Source organism: Podarcis vaucheri (assembly GCF_965113315.1).
Source record: "Podarcis vaucheri genome assembly, chromosome: 8".
NCBI lineage: Eukaryota > Metazoa > Chordata > Lepidosauria > Squamata > Lacertidae > Podarcis > Podarcis vaucheri.
In genome coordinates this window covers 40,133,703-40,155,099 of record NC_138766.1, presented here as the reverse complement: position 1 = coordinate 40,155,099, position 21,397 = coordinate 40,133,703, and the positions used below count along the sequence as shown (strand labels likewise).

The following is a 21,397-nucleotide window of genomic DNA, read 5'->3' as shown; positions in this document are numbered from 1 at the left end:
AACAAAACATCGTGACGGAAGCCGGAGCGTATGGAAACGCTGTTTACAGGGCAGAGGGAACCCACAAAGCAATAAACAATTGGAATGGGGGGAATCAATTTATTTTATAATGCAAGGGAAACTAAAGCCCTGTCTGGACATTCCCTATAAATAGAACTGGATTGAGGTTGTACCATCCCCCCTTTCTCAACCCTGAACTTCACATTGGCATAGGAAGCTGCATGCATAGATTCCAGTGTGGGTAGGCCCTATCCATACAGTCTACACACCACAAAAGCAAGGGTAAAGGGCCTTACATATACCACACTCCATGCATGCAAAGCTGTATGCAAATATGAAATACACAAATTCAGAAATGCCCAAAACAAGTATGATTCTTATCAAATGCTGCACATGGTAGGGAACCACCTGTACAGGGTTTGAGTTAGAAACAACTCCAAAGACAAAGCCAATACTGACTAGATTTACTGGACCCCCTCAGGCAGCTGAGAAACAAAAACTGTGGTGAGTGGTGAAATCAAAACACAAACCGGTTTTAGAAATATTCTTTAGAAAAAACACACAATTGAAAGTGCTATAATTAACACAGGTAGAGAAACTGTTTTTAAGAATATTTTTTAACTGACAGTGACCTTTTAATGATAATTTTACAATGAAAACATGTCCACCATAATTCCAACATGCAATGCAACCTGTTTACTGTTTGTATTCTGCAAACATCATTTGCATCTGATTTGTTCCTTGAGAAAGGGGAAATGAACTAACTCAAGAAATAAATAAAATCCCCATCCACCCAGCTGCTTAGCAATATATATATTTAAAAAAATTCTCACTAATGACTTCCTTAAATCAACTGTTGAGCACTTTTCCTGCATTGCACAGTCACTTTTGACACTTAGATGAAAGTGAAAAAGAAGCCAAGTTGGACATGAACCCCATTTATTCTGAATCTAAAGTTCATCAGCATTTTGGTTACATTGACACATAGAAGGTGAATTGGAATTCAACCTGAGGTTTCTTCTTTTATCATTTGGAATCAATGACCTTTGTGGTATACAGTATTGGATTAAGACTACTCAAAAGTCTTTGGATGCTAACAGGGAAGCATCAATAAAATAAATAAAATAAAATATACAATTTCTGGTGTATTCATAGCTAAACCACATAAACCATAGTAAGCTTTCACAGCATTTTCTTTCTTTCTTTCTTTTTGACGTCCCTGATTTTGTCACACATACTAACAGCAACTGTTGATGTATGTTGGATCCTGGCAAGTTCACTGCAAATCTGTTTTTACCTAATTTGAAGGGAAGATAATTTGTTGGAACACTCAAAGAGGCCAAGCCACTGCATATTCAAGCATTAGTAATTAAATCCATCAAATAAAGATCAGGAAAGCACCAAAGAACTCCCAGTAATGCAAAGAAATAATTTACGGTATGTTCAAAGAAGATATTCACAGCCTTCTGGAAGAGCGTCTAGAAATGTCAGACCAATTCAGAAATGTCATTTCCTTTCCAGAATGTAACTCAAGGATCAGATTGTGCAAAGTCTTCCTCGATCTCGACAAATGCTTCTATTAGATCAGCTGAATAGTGCAAGCAGAACAGTTCACTGGTTAGTTTCTCTGCAAGTTACAGGGCATACATATGCTTGCTTTATCCTATTGATCGATCTAGCTTGCTTCTTTAGCACAAAAAGAGTCAGAAGAGGGGGGAAATGATGATGGAAAACACAAGTAACACAAAATAAAGTAGTTTCCAATCGTGCAAAATTTGCTTCACTGGATAAAGCACTTCTTGACACAGTAATGTCCAAAATAAATAAATGAATAAATAAAATCCCTTCACCAGAAGATACAGGTTTGAAATTGAAGCCATTCTTATTTTTGTCTTGGCATATTTTTAAGGCTATACAAACACAAAAAGAGAAAGTATCACAGGAACACTTCATTGGATATCAGATTCTTCCGGCTTTGAGGGTAAGCCTTGGACTACTTTTATGTGGTCCCAATTAGCATGTCTCTTCAGGACAGGAACAGAAACAGAATGAAGGGAGGAAAGTCAATGATCCCAACAATAAAATCCAAAATTGACTTTACAATCACAGGTACAAATTGCTCAGGTTGATAATTTTGTTTCTTTTAAAGATCACCGTCATCTAAAACTAATCGGGGCTGCAGGTTTTCCCAAGGAACAGTCAAGAGTCAAAGCAAACAGTGGCATCAAGAAGGTTTGTCATTATTCTCTGATGGCAGTCTGACTGGGTGGCTGGAATTATTGGCGTGTCTAGCCAAGTTCTGGGAGAGAGAGGAGGGATCTTGTGTGTGTATGTTTTTCCAAAATGATTTGATCCTTGTTCCAGCTTGCAAATCAGGCTTCTCCTTGACATCCCTTTATAGCGGAAAGACTAAGAAGCCGGAAAAGGTTGAGTATTTCCACCCTCCCATGAGGTTCCCTCTCTCCAGTTTGAGATGCACTTTGTCTTCTCTTTCCATAAGGAGCAAGACCCCATTGCTGGCTGCTTCTCTGGTGACATCTTGGTCTCCAGCAAAAGCTGAAATCACTGGATAGCCATTTTGCATTAGGCTTACCTACAATTCAAAAGAAATTCAACATCAGCAGTCTTGCATAGTGTTTGTTTTTAAAATTGCATTGTTACATCCCAATATAACACACCCACATATCAAATTCCAACCCAGTATATAAGTGAGTCTCCCACATGCAGGGGAAACAGAGTAGGAGGCGATAAGACATATCTCTTGCAGTGGAAGGGGGTGTAAGATCAAAATGACCCACCACTTTGCTCCACACCTGGCTCAGACTGATACACCTGTACTTTCTCTACCAAATGGCCCAGTCAGCTAGCCCAGTGTGGGGATGGGGGACTGTAATGCTGGCTGAGGGAACTAGGTGTATCTAGTAGTTTATGGATAAAATAGCATATTCATAAAATGCTCTGCTAAAATAAGATCACATTAATATAACAGTAACTGCATGATTTTTTTTCTTTGAGACGTTTTGCTATATATTCAAATGTCACAAGCCTTTATGTGAGCCACTTTGCAAAGAAAAAACAAACTGCCCCCCCCCCAGTGAAGAGTACATACCTGGATAGTTTGTCTGTTATATACTTTCACAACGTGGAAACTGAAACTATATATTCCTTTTCTTGGCGCTACAAATATACTGGAAGCCAGGTCGAAATGGTTGCCAATATTAACTAATACCTGGAGAAAAGAAGAATGAAAGGGGAGGGGGGAATTAGGTCATGCCTTCATTATGGGGAAGGTCAGGTGGGGGGAGAGACAGGGAGAATTCTCGACCGGCTGCCCAAGCAGTGCAAAGCCACAGGCATTTTGCTGCACAATTAAAACGGACTGCAGGGAAACGAAATAACTTTCCAAGGTGTTTTAAAAGGATTGGTTCAGACAGCTGATTGATTTACACAGTGGTGAACCCAATGCCTCTTTGAGAGAATGAAAGGATCATGATGGCAGCCTGTGTCTTCACAGCAGAGGAGAAAATGCAATGTATCATTGCTGAGAGACACGCAAAACGAAGGGAGAAAAGATCCCATTAAACAAATCCGCCCAGGATTTTTCATTTTCATGTAACAGTATTGAAACTAATTGTCTCTCTTGGGGCCTGTGATGTTAATGCGAAACAAAATGAGACTTAGTCGTGTCACATGTGATGGAACGGTGGGAGGGAGTTCAAATTTTAAATAAGTAACCCCCCCTCTCTCTCTCTGAACTTTACACCCCTCATTCTCTTTTGTCTCTTTACCCCATCCTGAAGCACAGGGACTAATTCAATTAGGCTTGAACAAAGAAGTATGGAAGATGCATTTTAACCCACAGAGAACTTAGTGCATGGACTTAGTGGTAAAAGTGAGTGCAATTTGCCAATTAGGGTAATGGAAAATGCTCTTTTGAGCCAAGTTATGAATGTTTCAAAGGCCTCTTGCAGAGTAACAAAAGAAGGAGAAAGCAATGAATCCACGAGAGAGCCAATTTAGTGTGGTGGTTAACATGCTGGAGTAGTACTTGGGATTCAAGGTTAAAATACCCATGAAGTTCAGTGGGTGACCTTGAGCCAGTCACCATCTCTTTCTCAGCATAACCTGCCTCACAATATTGTTGTGGTGATAAAATGGGGAGGAGACCGTTATAGCAAGAGCCGTGTACACCACCTGAAGTTCCTTGGAAGAAAGGCAGGATATAAAGGTAATGACCACCACCACGAGGAAAGGACTTATCCCAATAATTTGCATGCTCCGATATGGCTCCTTATGGCCAAAGGCAAGTCACACTAAACTAAGGATATGTAAATGAGGGCTGGCAACCTCATGGCAGGCCTAGAATTAGAAAACATTCCAAAGAGATGTTTACAGTTCTTTGCATGATTGATATTTGCATTACCTACAGAATCAGATCTGAAATCTTCTGCCTAATCTGTCTTCCCAGGTAACTGGTTACAACAGCTTGCCTGGGGTCTTATTATTACATCTGAGCAGAGCTCTCATAGCTTCCTGCTGTCTTTTCTGTAACAAAGAACGGTTAAGACTGCACACAAAGCTCAGTGGTGCAATGCCACAGATTCTGGCTCTTATGGTTATTTTTCTGTTTTGACTGCCAGGTACTTCCTTGTTCAGAATTTCTAGCATGTATCACAATATCCTGTGTGTGTACGCACATATATAAATTAATGTAAAAACCATGCAGAAGTTGGTGAAAGACTGTGGCTATCCTTCTTACATAAGATTATCAACCTCAGAGCTCATCTAGTCCAGATTCAAAACTCATATACAAAAGTGTGAAAGAAGAAGAATTTGTGAAACTAGAATCCCATTCATTGCTAAAAAAAAATTAAGTTATTCAACCAACACTACAATTCTTATTTTAAGGCAACACATCATGGAATTAGAGGGAGGAAAAAACTTCATAAGCAAAACGGTATGTATATAGTGTCTAGCATTATACAGCTCTACAAGCAAGGTGACAATAGAATTATTCTACAAAAAAATTTTCTGCCAATCTATGTCAAAATATTTTTTTCTAGAAGATTATAATAGCTGGGGAACACAATGGGTAAATAATAGAATACACATGTAATCACGATTACAAAGCAATCCTTGGACAGATGGATGCATAAACAGAAACAAATAATCTGTGCTGAACAAGTCTAAATGACCTGAATGATTTTCACTTGGAAGGTTTTACATAAAATCCCAGTGCATCCCTCTTCTTTCTTCCTAGGCTGGAACAATAAGACAGAGCAATCCTAAAAGCATGTAGGTTTCCTCAAATGAGCCAAGAGGCAAAGCTTAAGCTTGCAGTGCCTTCACTGTCCCCTCACTGCACTACACCCAAATTCTGCGGATTTCCCCAGGCTGCTGCTCTATGCATGCCTGTCTGGTTTGCCTGACTAGATAAGGGAAGGCAGGAAATCCCAGAGCCACCTCTCTGGAGAAATTGGAATTGGATGTTATATTGTTGGCAGTACAGACTGGTGGTTATAATTATTCAAAACAGGGTGACTGAGGAGCCCCCCAAAGATATCTTGTTGGTAGCTACAGCATTGATGGGGTACTTAAAGGACACTCATCAGAATAGAAAAAAAGGAAGTGCTGGCTATTGTTTCATAGAGAGTTTGATGAGCCACAAGTACTGTCAGACTGCTGACAGTGAATTACAAAGGTGGAACTAAAACAGGTAAGAGGAACCTGTGACTCTCCCGATAGTGACAGACTGCAGCTGCCTTCATTGGGCCATATTGGCTAGAGCTGGTGGGAGTTGGAGTTCAACAACATCTGTGAGGGGTGGGTACAAGCTCTCCATCCCTAACTTGGAGGGCATTGGAAGAAGCCCAGTCTAGGGTTGCCAAATTTTGAAGAGCAAAAAAGAGGACACATTTGCTGACTTCTACTTTTAACTAGGGATCACTAAGACAACTCTACCCATGAAAAAAGAGGATGCATCCTGGGAAAAGAGGACATATGGCAACCCTACAGTTAGCTAAGGTGTGAAAGAGTAGGAGGGAGATGCAGGAAGGGCATCACAAAGAATGGAGAAAGATCAAAACAAATATTGAAGGTGGAGAAGAGGCAGGGGCCATCAGTCAGTGGGAGAGAGGCCATGTACTGCTCTTGGGAAAAGAGCTTGAGCTTGAGGGGGTCACTGCTGAACAGGACATGGCTGGAGAGAGTTGTGCTGGAATGGGAATAAGGCAGGACTAGGTAAAGGATAGACCGGGAGAGTGGTGGTGTAGAAGATGGGAGTTAGGGATTAATAGGAGACAGATCAATGGGGCTAGGAGTGGGGAGAGCTGATAGGAAAACGAGTGAAGCTGGACAGTAAACAAAGGGCGAGGGCTAAGTGTAAAACGGGAGAAGGGGAGGAATTAGGAGGAAGAAGTAAGTGGAGAGCGGCTCTTCTGGACGCCAGGGGGCGCCAGAGCAGACTGGCCGGGGCAGGAAGGGCTTACCTGGAGAAAGAGGTGCAAGGTAGAGGCGGGGAAGAAGTGGGCAGGTGGGAGGAGACTCTGGCTTGCCGGCGCCGCCTGGGCGGGGCGTAGTCACCTGAGGGAGGGGCTACGGCCAGGAGAGGCCGGAAAAGGCGCGAGGGAGGGGGGAGAGGGCTGGCGCGCCTGACCTGGTCGAAGTAGATGGTCATGGTGCGGTTGCTCATCTCGGACGGCTCGTGGTTGGTGCTGCGCGTGGCCGAGAACGCCACCTTGGCGCTGCCGGAGCGCACGGAGATGCCCAGCGACGAGGTGATGGCGCCGTCGGCGGACGGGCTGGAGTCGCACACTACCAGACACTTGCCCTCCAGCACGATGGGCTCCGTGTCGTTCTGCGCCGGCACCGCCGGGCTGCCGCCGGGCAGCTGCAGGAGCAGTAGGGCCAGCGCCGCCGCCGCCACCGCCACGCAGGAGTAGCCGCCCGCGGGCTCCGCCAGCGCCCCCCGCCGCCGCCGCCACCACAGCCGCCGCCCGGCCATGTCTTGCCGCAGCGGGGCCCGTCCGTCCAGCCGCGGAGTCCAAAGGGGGCGGCGGGAGGGCGACGGCCGGGCGCTGCTGCCTTCAGTCTCCGGAGGGCGGCCGGGCTGGGCGCCTCAGCGAGCGGGAAACGAGCGGGCGCCGCCTTGAATTTTCGCGCTTCTTCGGCGGCCTTACAGGAAGGCGGGAGGCGCGCTGCAGCCTGCGGGGCGAAAAAGAGCCAAGTGAGGCGGGCGGCGGGAAAGTCCAGCTCCTCAGTCCGCCTCCCCCCCCTCACAAAAAGTGCCAGACCCTCCCGAGGTCCATCCCGTGTGGTGTGAGGGGGCGGGGGCGGGAAACCCACTCGCTGTCTGTTTTATGAGGTGGAGCGGGACAGGGCTTCTCTCAGACACACGGCAGAAGGCGAACCGGGCAAAAAGACCTTGACGGGGCGGGCGCGAGCTGCGCTGTTTCCCGCCAAGGAACGCGTCACCACATAACCTAAGAAAGGTCCTAGTGGATCAGAACAACGGCCCCGTTAAGTCCAGCACCCTGTTTCTCACAGTGACACACAAGCCCGCGTCTGATCCCGCTTTGGAGTGTGTGCGAGAGCTGAGGGCATCGCAAGGGGTGGGGCGGGCTCTTGCAACATCTCGCTCCTTTTGCAGTGCTTGTTGCAAGAGCCGGACTCATTTTTTTTTAAACAATGGCACTTCTGAATAAGCCTGGGCTCATTGCCCAGCCCACCCCACCCACTGACAGGAATCGAAGGAAAGCAACCTGGGAGGTCCCTCGGCACCTCTTTCCCGCACCACAAATAGAGGTGCAGACGATTTGCTTCCACACACGAAACACAAGAAACTGCCAGCGTCCTGTCTGATTCCCTCTTTCCTCAGGCACAGCAAGCTGTGGCAATAACCACAGACATTTTATCTCGATCCCAAAGCACTTAGGCATTTTTGTTCTATACTCCCATCCCGATGTAACTTTTAAAAAAACCCACAACACTGAACACAAGCGCGTCTTAGATTTTAGTTGTAATGAAAACAAAATCTGCGAAGGGAGCGCTTCTGCTTAACGCGAGTTAATGCCCCGGACGCGGAGAGGTCTGCTTTCCTGGAATTGCTGATAAACTCCGCTCCAACTTCGATTCCCCTCCCCCCGTGCAACTGGTCCACAAGGCCGTTTCCGCGTTGATCCGCATCCCTGTCCAGATTTAGCAAATCCGTGCCTTAAACTCTCGTGGGGAATGCAACGGGGATCTATTAGTTACCACCTGCAAAGTTCCCGAGTTTGTTCCGGAAGAGTTGAACCTGAGTCGAGTCACTAACACGAACCCCTTTCACTCCGTTCCATCGCTTTCCCTTTCTAAAAAGTCCATCAGGAAGGACGCCGACGCCGCCGGCCCCCCCCCCCCCGGCCGCCGCCGCCGCTCCCATACACCACCCTACGAGTTCCTAGTTTTGCTATCCCGTCTTTATCTCCATCTGGATTATTATTTTTTAACGGATCAAAATGAAAGGGGCTGGCGGCGCGCTGGTTTACCTGGAGGGTCCATGGTGGAGAGTCGGGCTTGGCTTAGGTTGCCGTCCGCGAAGTTGTATTGCTTGGAGAAAATGAGCTGAGATTAGGCTGGCAAGCAGAAGAGACAGGATTCGCCTCGTTCTCTCCCGCCCATTGCCAAGATCACCCCCTCCCTCCCTTCCTCCTTCCCACCCTCTCGCAGACACATTCACACCCGCCACTGCTTCTCACACCAGATAAACCCGAGCATGACACACACGCGCGCGCTCGCACACAACCCAGATCTGCCTGGACAAATTCCAGCGCGCGCACACACACACAACCTCTCTCTCCCCCCCCCCCCCGTCAATTTCCCCCGCTTGATGTCCTGTAAGCAGCGGCTACCTGGAGTCAGGCATAGGCTGCATTTCACCCAGAACGAAGGAAGCGATCCTTTTTGGCTCTTCTTGAAAAGAAACGCGCTCTCAGAAGCTGGTAGAAGTAGATCTCCACATGTCTTCTTCCTCCCCTCCCCGCCCTCCCCTTGCGCACAGACCACCGTCAAATGTCAAGATCGGCCACGGAAGAAGAACGCTGGCAAATATCGGGAAAAGACTAAGCAGCAGCCACGGTCACGAGGCGTGGAAGTCGCTCGTTTACAGAAGTTCCGTTTCTGGTCTGCACAGAGAGGGGCAGCTGCAGCGTGTGAGCGGGGAACAGAGGCTGTCGCTTTAAAAAACCTCAGGACACAGGGGTTGCTTAGGCGCAAATGCCTTATTAACTTTGGTTCCCGCGCCCCCCCCCTTTTTTTCCTTTTCCTTTTCCCAGGGATACCCTATCAAGTCTGGAATTAGGTGTGCGAGGACTGGAGGGAGGCGCGTTATATTGGCCGGAACGGAGAGCGGCCTAACTCCAAAAGTGGTTGGCGAGCGCCACCTAGTGGCACTCGCTGCCGTTGCCTACAGAATGCTCTCTACGGGGCTTTCGGAATTAGAGGGATGGAGCGTGCCTTGTGGACGTGGTTGGATTGTTTGGGTTAGAGAAAGAGCATCGGGAGCGGGATTCCCGGGGAGAACAGGAGGAGGATGAACTTTCAATTAAGCTCTCGCCTCCTCCCTCTCCCCCGCTCTTCCCTCTCCACCTCCTGCAATCAAGGGAATCCTGCGCTCGCGGATCTTTTACAAAGCCAAAGGCTGCCATGATGATATATGCTGCAGTCAAGGTTATCATCAGTTGTTATTGGCTGCAATATATATATTTCTCACAGCTCAGCTGGTGCAGCTGCTGCGGAGCCGAGTAGTTGGTGCTGAAAAGCTAGAGAAAGGGGAGACTGTGGAAGAGAGTGAGCCTTTTGTGCTAATGGCTTGTTTATCATGCCACCGGCTCCCCCCCCCCCCCAGGTGATTTTAGCTGCAATTTTTTTTACAATAAAAATATAAATCGGTGCTATTCCTCAGAGAGAAGCATTAGCGAAGGTTTTTCCCAACTATCCATGATGCCAGTGCAGATAATGAACCTGTGTCCCTTGGCCTTAAGTATCAATTTGAGGCACAATTTGCCCTGGACTCGCCTGCAGAACTTGTTAAACCTTGTGAGGCTTCAGCCCCGTAAGAACGAAAGTAACAGCTAGAAAGAGTAAATCTGACTGTGTGCAAAGTGTGTGTGGTTTTTTTTCCAGGCCAGGGATTGACTCCAAGCAGATTTCAAAAATCTGGGGTGGCAGGTAGAGTAGGGTCTTCCTGGCATCTTGTTAAAAAAACAACAACACCCTGTAATGTGATTGGGCTACTAATCCATCAGATGAGGAGCGCTTGAAGGAGCTGGGTATGTTTAGCATGGAAAAAGGGGAGACAGATATGGTAGCCTTTTTCAAATGTGCCTTAAGGGCTGTCACATGGAAGAGGGAGCATGCTTGTTTTCTCCTGCCTGGAGGGTAGGACTCATGGGCTAGCCAGGGGATGGGGGGCAATAAAATTCAATAAAAAGACATAGCAAACTGATGTTCTGTCCCCACCTAACAATAGGCCTGCCCTCCCCCCAAAAAAAATCCTGGCTGCACCCATGGTAGGATTCTCTGTCTTATCTCAAATTAAACAGTTAAATCCCAAGCAATTAGACCACTGACACCATTTGAAAAACTGATTTTGAATATGACTGAACACCCATTTTTCTATCAATTTTGTATGAAATACTGACCTAGCCATTGGACAATACTTGGCTATTAAACAGTAAGGTGGGTGTCCCCATTGTACACACATAGTGATATTGAAACAAGTAAAGGTAAAGGGACCCCTGACCATTAGGTCCAGTTGTGACCGACTGTGGGGTTGCGGTGGTCATCTCGTTTCATTGGCCAAGGGAGCCGGTGTACAGCTTGGGGGCCATGTGGCCAGAATGACTAAGCCGCTTCTGGCAAACCAGAGCAGCACACGGAAACGCTGTTTACCTTCCCGCTGGAGCAGTACCTATTTATCTACTTGCACTTTGACGTGCTTTCGAACTGCTAGATTGGCAGGATCTGGGACCGAGCAATGGGAGCTCACCCCGTTGTGGGGATTCGAACTGCCAACCTTCTGATCAGCAAGTCCTAGGCTCTGTGGTTTAACCCACAGCGCCATTTGTGTCCCATTGAAACAATTATCTATGAAATAGCTACCAGCATCTAAATATAGGGTGTGGAGGTTAAAATCTGACTGCTTCTTCTCTGAAAAGGTTCTATGTTGCTTTCTTTGACCCCTTATTTTTGAGCATCAGGAATTGTTAGAAATCTTTACTTTCCCAAGCAGTCTGATGGGAGGTTTAGTACAAAACACTTGGAGGGCACCGCGTTGGAGAAGGCTGCCTAATACCACATAAAAGGTATTTTCCTTGAGGAGCTTCCAGTCTGAAATTCATCACAGAGGAAGCTGCAAAGAAAGGAGCAATTAACTTTGGGTTTATCCAACCTAAAAAAAGCACATCACTTCCTGAAATTCAGGACAGACATGAGGACCAGAAAGGATTCATTTTCAACAAAACTGTGGATTGCATTCCATGCATCAGTGAAAGAGCTTTCTAGATTGGATGTAGGCTGGACAAAAGTATCTTTAGCATTATGAAAGTTACATTTGACACAATAGACTGACTCATAACCCCCCCCCCCCCGCTGTATTAAGATAATTCTTGGAAGTGGCTGATCTGGGAATTGGTAAAAAATCACATCACCACGCAGAAGAGGGAAGAGCAGAGGCTACATTAAAAATCTGCCCCAGACTCCATGCTTCAAATTCACTTCGCCATATGCTCTGCACATGCTGTGTTCATAAAATGTAGCTCCAATGAGTTATAAAACTCTGCTTATTCTTCAGGAAAAAATGATGAGGGATCCACGGTGGGGAACCATTACAAAGCATTTACTACTTAGGTGCATTTCTATAAGTGGCAAAGTTCTTCAGTAAAAGTGAGTCAGCGCCAGAAATAAAAGAAAATGGTCCTTTACGGGTTGATCCTGTGGATGAATAACTTCATTGCACTGAACTCTTTTATGTTTTATTGTTATTGGTTTTTCAGTATACTGGACAGCAAGTTGCAGTATATTATAGGCTCTTAACATCCAATAGTAAAAAAGAAGAAGAAGAAGAAGAAGAAGAGCAATAGGAACCATCCTGGTCAAGCACAATTTCTTTGAATGTGAGGTTTTCCCCCCAAACTGCTAAGTGATGGCATCATCCTATTCATATCTACTGAGTTCAATGGGCCTTAATCCCAGATAAACTCGTATAAGACAGCACTCTGTTCACCAACAGGTGACGCTTACACAGTACACTATATGCCGGATGTCAGGGAACTGACATCGGAGCTAGAGGCGGAGGGAAGGCTCTCAAATGATGCTGGAGAAGGGCCAAGCAGGGAGAGAGGCAGCTCAACAGATGGGGAAGCAAATCAGCGCAACACCAGGCATAAAGGGGGGCAGATGGGGGAATCGGCGAGAGGGCTTCAGGACTCTTCACCGGACACCAGTGGGGAGAGCACAGGTCCTCCGCTACCCATGCCCTCCCTGCGCAGAGAGAGTAGGAGGAGACTTGGCGTCAAACAACTTTTATGTTGGAAAAGGTTTAAGAAATGCCCAGTGATGGATTCTGCTAGCGACTGAGGCAGCCACGAAGTGAAGGGCTGTCCAGACAGAAAGGTTTAACCAGGCAACATAGCCAGGAGAGGCGGCAACTTACGCACGAGCAACCCATACTCATTACACCGAGTTAAGCACATTTTCACAAATGTGAATAAAGACTTGTAAGCCCATTGTATTCGAAGGATATTTCATCTTTATACTCTACAACTTCATCCCCATGCTTCCATGTTTTGCATTTAAGTGTGAGCCACAGAGATTCTTAAACTGCATTGCAGAGTCTTATTCAAAACCATGAATCTACCCAAACAAAGACACCTTAGCTGAGGCAGACCTGGACCCTGAAGACTCATGTATTTGTGAGCTACTGGAAAGTCCTAAATTGCTTCCATGGCCAATGGACACATTATGAATATTTGGTTAGTACTCAAAAAATCAATCAAATGGGTCGACGTAAAGGAATAATCCAAATGCTTTTTTGTTCTGGTGATAAACCTTTCCAGAAGTGATGAATACTGCATGTTGTTAGCTTTAACATCCAGTCCTAATCATGGGCAGGGAGCATTTATGTCACTGCTTATATTTGATCATCTCCTTTGGGGGAAGACCTTGAAGGCAGTGGCTACTGCAAGTTTGTTCTACCCACTCCTCTAAGGTAAGTGAGGCAGGACTCTGAGCTCCAGGAATCTGTCAGCTCTGCTCCATTGGCACATTAATCTGCAAATGTTTGCTTTAAAGAAATCTTCTCCAAATGCATATTTGATTTAGCATGTATTAAATTATGTATTTTATTTCAGAAATATGCCTTGAAATATGTATTTTGATACGTTTAAGCTGACGAGGCCTGTGTCGCACAATATTTGGAGAGCTGCAAAATCTGAGTGGATAACTAAGTCCGGGTATTCACATCGGCCTATGAAGTGTGGGCAAGGAACCTTTTGCAGAAAAATTCACAAAGACTAAATTCCTCAAGCCTTCCTAGATCATCCTATGATACTTGATACATCAGTTGCCCCTGAACATCCAGCATCAGACCTGAGGTTTCCTACCCCTGGAGCAAACAATGGGCTAGTTGAATTCTCTATTTTGATATGAACTTCTGCAAAGGTCCTCTTTGGGTACCCCTTCTCCACCATCACATCTGCAGTATGTGATGACTATGACTTTTATGTGGTGGCATCCAGAATATACAATCCCCTTCCTCCACAGAGACGATCACCTGACACTTACTTAGATGTCATTTTAGCTTACTATTCCCACTGGTGTGTTCATTGTACCATCCTGTGTCCCAAATGCATCATTGCGCCTAGAGGCCAATCTCCCCTCGGTAGAATTATGGATTTGGCGCAGGTCACTTAACTTCTGGCTTCACCTAAACTCAACCCCCCCCCCCCCGGTCTAATATCCCTAGTGCAACAAGACTTTCACAAGTGTCTGGTCTAAAATTGTCAATCAAAAACTTCACTCTTGTGGTTTATCCCCACAACAGCTACTCACCGTGGGTTATAGTAAAGCAAACAGTCTAATTTGCCAACGCCTAAATGATATTGAGCGTCAGAACAACTTGGCCACAATAAGGAAATTTTGCCCATGGTATGACTACTTTCCATCCTTCCACTTTAATTCTTTGGCACCCTATCTGTATAATCTAGCAATTCCAAAATATAGACTTGCCTTTACCCTGGCAAGACTGAATGTGCTGCCCTTGGCTGTACTTGAGACATGATTCCAACAGATTCCACACGAAAAACGCTTGTGTTCCTGCAGGGATGGCAGCACCGAATCAGTGGCACATGCCCTCCTGGCGTGCATTCAAAGACCTAAGGAATGAGATGATCACTCCTCTTTTATTGTCCATTCCGGGTCACCCAACCACTGCCACAGTGTCCTTTCTCCTGGCAGATCAAGAGGAGCAGATGACAGCAAAGGCTGCAAGGTTTCTAGCTGGGGCAGTCAGAATATGGTCCACTATTTGACTGCTGATTCAGGACCCTATACTGTGTTTTATATAATCAGCTTCTTATTTTGTTCTGTGTACATCGCAATGTTCTTTTGTTGCTATGGGCGATGGCTGATGCAAATAAAGTTTCATTCATTCATTATGTTAATTGTATATCTTGTTGTTGTTTTCTCCAGCACCTGGTTTATATTCCAATCTTTTTTTTTCCTGTTGCTGATATTTATTTTTACTTCCTTTGTTGTAATATTCTATACAGTGATCTCGTTATCAGCGTGAATCCCTACATAGCCAAAATGACACCAGCCACACATGAGAGGATGGTAGCAATCAACTTGGGAAGATCCAAAGGTCTGCAGAAGTACAAAAATCTCTAGTGGGGGAAAACTCTGAGGCATGAGACCTCCAAAACAGGTAAAATGAAGACTGAGCGTGCTCAGTAGCCACAGACTGCTGGATGTCTGTTGGAAAGAAAGAAAGAAAGAAAGAAAGAAAGAAAGAAAGAAAGAACACATGAAAAATAGGAATTGGGGGTGGAATTGAATATCCTGAAAGATGCACACAGCAACATTATATGTTGCAGATCCCACTTCCTGCATTCTGTATTTTCATTGTAAGTGATAAGAATGTTTGCAGTGGGGGGGAATAACAAAGCTTCAATTTATTCTGCTTTACACTATTTCTGAAGTGGTCAGAAAGCAACAGCTCCCCAAAGGGCCAATACAGAAAACTTTGAAACCTTGTTATTAGTATTCCTCATACAAGGATATATCAGCTTTTTCAGACTCCTGCATGTAAAAGCATATTCACAGAAGAGTTTCCATGAGCATTAGCAGTGCATACATATAATCCCTTTGGCTTTCTGTGCTACAGAGATGCTAGATGTCATCATAAGCATCACATAAATTCAAATCCATTTGTTCATTGCTTGTATTCACAATCACTTTGGGGAGTTCTTTCTCCACCATTATTTTCAGTCTGCTATGTCAAGACAAAATGTATTTTTAGGTATATTGAAAGGGAAAGTGCAAAGTGAGCCAAACAATTAAATGACGATGTCTTCAGAACTCCAAACTACATCAGTACTTGTTAAAATGTTCTGATCTGAAACACATTGCAAGGAAGGTAATGTACCCAACAGTGTTGTTATGTTAATTTGCTCCCTTCTCTGTGGTCTGCCAATTTCAGTGATGCTCCCCATATTCAGCAAATCAATAATTTATTTGCTCCTAATAGTGGGGGGGGGGGGAATGAAGTAGAAATACGTTGTGCTAACTCACTGCAAAAGTGTGGGAGGGGCAAAAAGCTTATTTGAATTTTCTGATGAAAGTTGTAAATTTGATTTGGATTTGAATCTCAAGATCAACAATTCACAATCCAAATATCTTAACAGAATATCACATTTCAATATATGGCCCGATTTTCTCCAACTGATATATTTTGAATTGCATCTATACTTGAAGAACATAAACACAATGTCCTGCAGCAGAAATTGAAGAATTTTGATTAACCACTGAGATTTGAACAGATTGCAAAACCAGGCTCAATTCCATTTCAAAACACAAGACCAATTACTATAATTTTAGGACGAATGCATTGAGATTGTGGAGAAGGCATGATCTTGTACTCTATTCCACCCAAAGGGTCCCAGATGGACTTTATTCATTCATTCATTCATTCATTCATTCATTCATTCATTCATTCATTTAGTATACAGGTACAGGTACCATCATAGGGTGGTTCACAACATAAAAATACAAAATGAGAACACAAAATACATAATAAAACAAAAACAAACCAATAACTCGCCTCCCACAATAATCAATAAGATGAACAGAATCAAATGAAATACAGTGGTACCTCAGTTTACAAACTTAATCTGTTCTTAAACCAAAGCCATTCTTAAACCGAGGCGTGCTTTCCCTAATGAGGCCTCCCATCACCGGTGCCCTTCCACCATTCGGCTTCTGTTCGTAGACCAAGGTAAAGTTCACAAACCGGAACACTACAGTGGTACCTCGGGTTAAGAACTTAATTCGTTCTGGAGGTCCATTCTTAACCTGAAACTGTTCTTAAATTGAGGTACCGCTTTAGCTAATGGGGCCTCCCGCTGCCGCCATGCGATTTCTGTTCTCATCCTGAAGCAAAGTTCTTAACCCGAGGTAATATTTCTGGGTTAGTGGAGTCGGTAACCTGAAGCGTCTGTAACCTGAAGCATCTGTAACCCAAGGTACCACTGTATTTCTTATTTTTCAGAGTTCATAAACCGAATAGTTCGTAAACAGGGCTGTTCTAAAACCAAGGTATCACTGTACTGAAGCAGGTGAAATAAAATCATATCTGAATGGCTCATCACAATTAGGGTTGCTATACGTCTGGGGAAACCCAGACATATCCTTTTGTTGGGGGGGACAACATGCCCATCTGGGCAGATTTTTACATGTTAGAGGAAATGTCCATGGGGGTGGAGTGGGGGAGCTTGGGAGGGCTTGGGCTCAGAATCAGGCTGCTCTGCATGCCTCGGCTGCTGCCAGTTCAAGCTGGGGAAAGAGGTGTGCAGGCGCAATAACTGCAGCCCCCCATATCCCCATGCCTCTTTCCCCAGCTCAGACCAGCAGTGGCTCGGGCTCTCCTTTTTTTGCTCTTCAAGATATGGCAACTCTAATCACAATCTTCAACTCCTCCCAAAGGCCAGGACAAAGCAATGGCTACTTACCACTTCCATGGGGGAGGGGCAATGGTTGTGACTCCTTCTTGCTCTGTCTTCTTCAGAAACCAGACTATGCTTGCTCACTGGCTCCTGCTGGGGGGATTCCCCAGGGCCAGCAGTATCAGGAGCAGTCTTCCCACCAAAGAGGGCAAATTTGAATGGGCCAATCATAGGTCCTGATTGGAGGGTGGTGCCCGGCTGGCCGGCCAGACCAGAACATTAATGATAAAGACCAAGGAGAAAGAAAGCCTTGCATCGAAAATAGGAAGCTGTTGTATACAGACTGAAATCGTTGGCCCATCCCCATCCCTGTGTAGACGGATCTATAACAGCACAGGAAATCATATCCTGGCGAAATGGACAAAATGAGCTCTGGGTGATTGTGTGAGTTCTCTTTCCTAAGAGAAAGCTTGTGTTTTTTTATCCATGATCCATCAAAGCACAGTAAATGCCTTTTGAAACAGCTTAAATCTAGGCAATTGCCAAGTTACTAATGGTGTGGAATTCCTCAGATCTATCAAATGAGAAAGACTCTCCTCCCTGAAAGAGAGGGGAGTGGTTGTGGGCGGGAGCCCGAACACCGCTCCTAGCAGAGGGCGTTGCCCCCTGCCTCCAGCTCACCTGGCTGGCACTCACGCCCCCCCCCCTGGTGGCCGCCCAACCAGGTGCCATGGGGGGGCGTGTCCAGCAGCCTTTATGCTGCAGTGCCAGCCTCTCCCCGGCCTCATTTCTCTTCGTCGTCGAAGTGCTAGGTGTGGCCATCGCCTATGCCTTCAATTTCTAGGGGTATTCCGTTAAAGGAATCTGGCGGTCATGTATTCCGTCCGAAGCCTGCTTGGCGGGAGGCCATGGCACGACCCTCGGTGACATCAGGGGAGAGCCTATAGTTGGATTAGCATCAACAGGTGATGAACCCCTGGTGAATAAACCCACTTGTTTTGCGATCCAATGCCTAAGCCAATACCTTTTCATTGCTGTAATCAATAAAGTTGTGGCCTTTTCTAGCCCATTAACCTTATATCACGTGTCCCTGTGTCTTCATTTTACTTTGCGGGGGTCGGGTCCTCGAACCACAACTAAAATTGGTGGTCTTACTCCTTAGTGGTCTTGCAAAGTTCCAGCTGCTATTACATTATGGGATGGTATCCTGCTGCAATGCATTATCTGGATAAAGATAGATGCCCTGATCCAGAGTGTACATAAAAGATTTACCAATGTGACTTAATGGAGCCCACAAGTGACTATCTTTTAGCCAAAGTTTGCTGCATAAATCATAGATCCTTGCTTCTTTCTTCCAGCCACTCTCCAATTCACTTTGTTATTCCTACCGTAACCTCAAGAGACTTGGTTTTTCAAAATACTATTTTCTCTACAACATCATGGCATCTTAGAAGGGTAAACAAAATAATGTCAGCTCCTCCTTTCTGTCAATCAGCCTTATTCCCATTTTTAAAACGCCTGAGCTTGCTAAACCAATGCTGTCATTTTTATCATCCTTGCTGAGCTCATTTAGTAAAAGGCAAAATCACTTTCCCATGCACAGCCATTATACTACTATGTTATGTTCCAATTAGAGCAATCTGAATCAGCTATCTCTTTCCCTTTTGTAAAACAGACAAAATCACATGTGCCGTCTCGCCTTGGCTTGTCAATTAAAGTATTAGCAACTGTCAATCAAGTGCTAGTCTTCACTTTCTTTGTGAATAATAGGAAGTAGATGTATTCCACAGCTATGGGTTGGAAATATGATTCTTTGCCATCTCAGAGCAGACATTCCAATAGAAAATTGGCAGGTGACAAATCTTGCTTCCAGCTATTTTCTTTAAAAGCAAAAAAGAAGAAGAGATATGCAGAAATTGAGCCATGGGAGAATGGTGAGATGGAGAGATTAAAGTCAATCAGCATTTATATTCAAATATTATTATATTAAAGCAGGTGGAGTAGAGAGGTAGGCAAAGTAAATGACTTAATTGCTGATGGGTGAATGTTTTCCTCCATTTTTGCGTCAGATTGGCCCTGATCCACATTCCACATGGGAAGAAGGAGCTTAAATGGCTCTTTTTGATTGGTAAACCCATTTTGCATCTGTAATACCGACCCTTTGAGCTGCAGATGGAACAGATATGTGCACACAATGGGTAGCATTCAATGAATTTATATTCAGAGTAGTGCCATTGAAATGGACTTTAATTTAGCCAACCTATCTGAAACCCATTGAGAATGACCAAAACTGTACCTATCCCCTCACAGCTTACTCAGACCTCCCTTCACAACTAACCTCAAGCCACACCTTCTCCAACCACAGCTTGCCCCAAGCCGTTCAAGTCTCTTATCACAGCATTTTACCAACCACCAAATCTGTCCAAGCTACAAGCTACTAGTGAGAGCTGTACTTAAGCCATCTATCAGCAATTAAGGATCTCATCTGTGTAATTCCAAATGCTGTACAACCCATGTGTTTCTTGTGGAGAAAGCTACCTTCTAAAGCACCAGGATGGGTAGAACATACTACATCAAACAGGACATCACTTGCAGGTCATGCAATACATTTAGTATTATCAAATGCAGAAAAGGATGTCATGTGACTAGGGTTACCTTGTATCCTCTTTTTCCAGGTCATGCCCTCTTTATCGGGGTAAAATTTGAGACAAATTGCATTTCTTTGCTTTGAATGGCCGTCATAGCACCCTCTTATTTGCACTTCAAAATATGGGTTTGACATATCCAGTACATAGATAAAGCCAGTGATTTTTTTCTTTAAAAATGTTTAGGGGTACTCTCATTTTGACTCAAGAAAACCACCATTTTTTAGTTCAAATCGGGGAAAATACCACACATTCACATTCAACTCTGCTTCACACCATTAAATGCTCACTTCCGTCTGAGACTCAGGAAACACTGGAAAAGAAAATGAAACCGCCATCAGAGGTGGTAACAATGAGACTGACCAATCACTGCGCTAGATTCCAGCTCCTACTTCACACATTAAACACTCACTTCCGTCTGAAACTCAGGAAACACCATGACAGGAAATGAGGCTGCCATCAGGGGTAGCAATGGAACTGACGATTCACCATGCTAGAGAAGAAACCATTAAAAAGAAGTTTCTTCTCCCATTAGATTCATAGAATGTTTAGGGGTATGTGTACCCCTGCGTACCCCCAGGAAAAAAAGCACTGGATAAAGCTACAACTGACCTATGCACGTTTTAAAAACAACAAATTGGTGATTTTGACCAAAATAAAAATGTGGAGCAATCTGTTGCAATCTAATTCTGAGAACCATAGCCTCTTACTTACCAATAACTGCGTCTGGATGCACACACTGTACACACTAACACCCCATGACCTCAAGGGGTGTACCAAGATCAGCAAATGAAGGCCCCCTGAGTATGCCAGCCTCAAATCTCTTTATCTGTCACATTGGAAACATCATCCATTTTATCCGAGCAACTGATGAAGGTGGAAGCCAAAGTGTTTTGCTAGAAAATAATCTAAAAATTCTGCTTTGTTAGTCACTGTAATAAAGAGATGGTTGTCGTGATTAACTGCATTCTACCAGGATCCAGAACAAACTTGCCTGAAAGGATCTGTACACATAACCTTTCAGGAGCATTTGCAGAGTATAATGTGCATTTAAGAAGGAGAGCCAGTCAAAAGAGCCTGCAAGCACTTACAGCGTTATATGGCTGTGTAACCGTGGCCTCTCATTACAGAGCAATGGATGCCCATTAACTGCTAAGACTGACCACATTAAAAGCATTATCATCATCATCAGAGCAGAGAGCTAGAAGACTGTTATTCATCAGTGACAACCAGAAATGAAGCTTGAAATGCTTAATGTTATGCATTAAGGAATGGAGTAATGTTGGCAGAAATCATATTGCTTGTGCTCACACTCCTGTGTACCCATAATTCACACATTAATCTTACCCAGTGTACATTGCTATGTGCCAGGAGGAGAAGTACTTGGCATTCTTGGAGCAAGCTCAGCATTGTATCAAACGCTGCATAAATCTTTCAGATCATTGAAGGTGGTGGAGAAAATTAGACCAATTAAATGTCACCCAAAAGGGTAACTGGTAAGAGCCGCTAAATTGGAGTTCACTCACATACTCACTGCAGTTACAGGTGTAGGTT

General features: G+C 44.7%; 1 protein-coding gene across 2 annotated transcripts; it reads right to left on the bottom strand.

The window, feature by feature from the left end:
- Positions 1 to 922: 922 nt before the first annotated feature.
- On the bottom strand, positions 923 to 9,353 carry CBLN2 (cerebellin 2 precursor). Of its 2 annotated transcripts, XM_082235254.1 has the most exons (5): positions 8,889 to 9,353; positions 8,526 to 8,586; positions 6,656 to 7,203; positions 3,110 to 3,229; positions 923 to 2,593 (listed from the first exon to the last, which is right to left on the bottom strand). In XM_082235254.1, the coding sequence occupies exons 3-5, from the start codon at positions 7,001 to 7,003 to the stop codon at positions 2,396 to 2,398; spliced, it is 666 nt and encodes a 221-aa protein (XP_082091380.1). In that variant the 5' UTR covers positions 7,004 to 7,203; positions 8,526 to 8,586; positions 8,889 to 9,353; the 3' UTR covers positions 923 to 2,395. The 2 variants fall into 2 exon arrangements, with proteins under 2 accessions (XP_082091380.1, XP_082091379.1); XM_082235253.1 differs by lacking the exon at positions 8,889 to 9,353 and having other exon boundaries at positions 8,526 to 8,677.
- Between the last annotated feature and the right edge of the window lie 12,044 nt (positions 9,354 to 21,397).

Coding starts and splice junctions, on each gene's coding strand:
- CBLN2 (XM_082235254.1), bottom strand. CDS start 7,003: ATGGCCGGGCGGCGGCTGTGGTGGCGGCGGCGGCGGGGGGCGCTGGCG. Junction 3,230..6,655: donor TGACCATCTACTTCGACCAG/GTCAGGCGCGCC, acceptor TCTTTTCTCCAG/GTATTAGTTAATATTGGCAA. Junction 2,594..3,109: donor ATAACAGACAAACTATCCAG/GTATGTACTCTT, acceptor TTTGAATTGTAG/GTAAGCCTAATGCAAAATGG.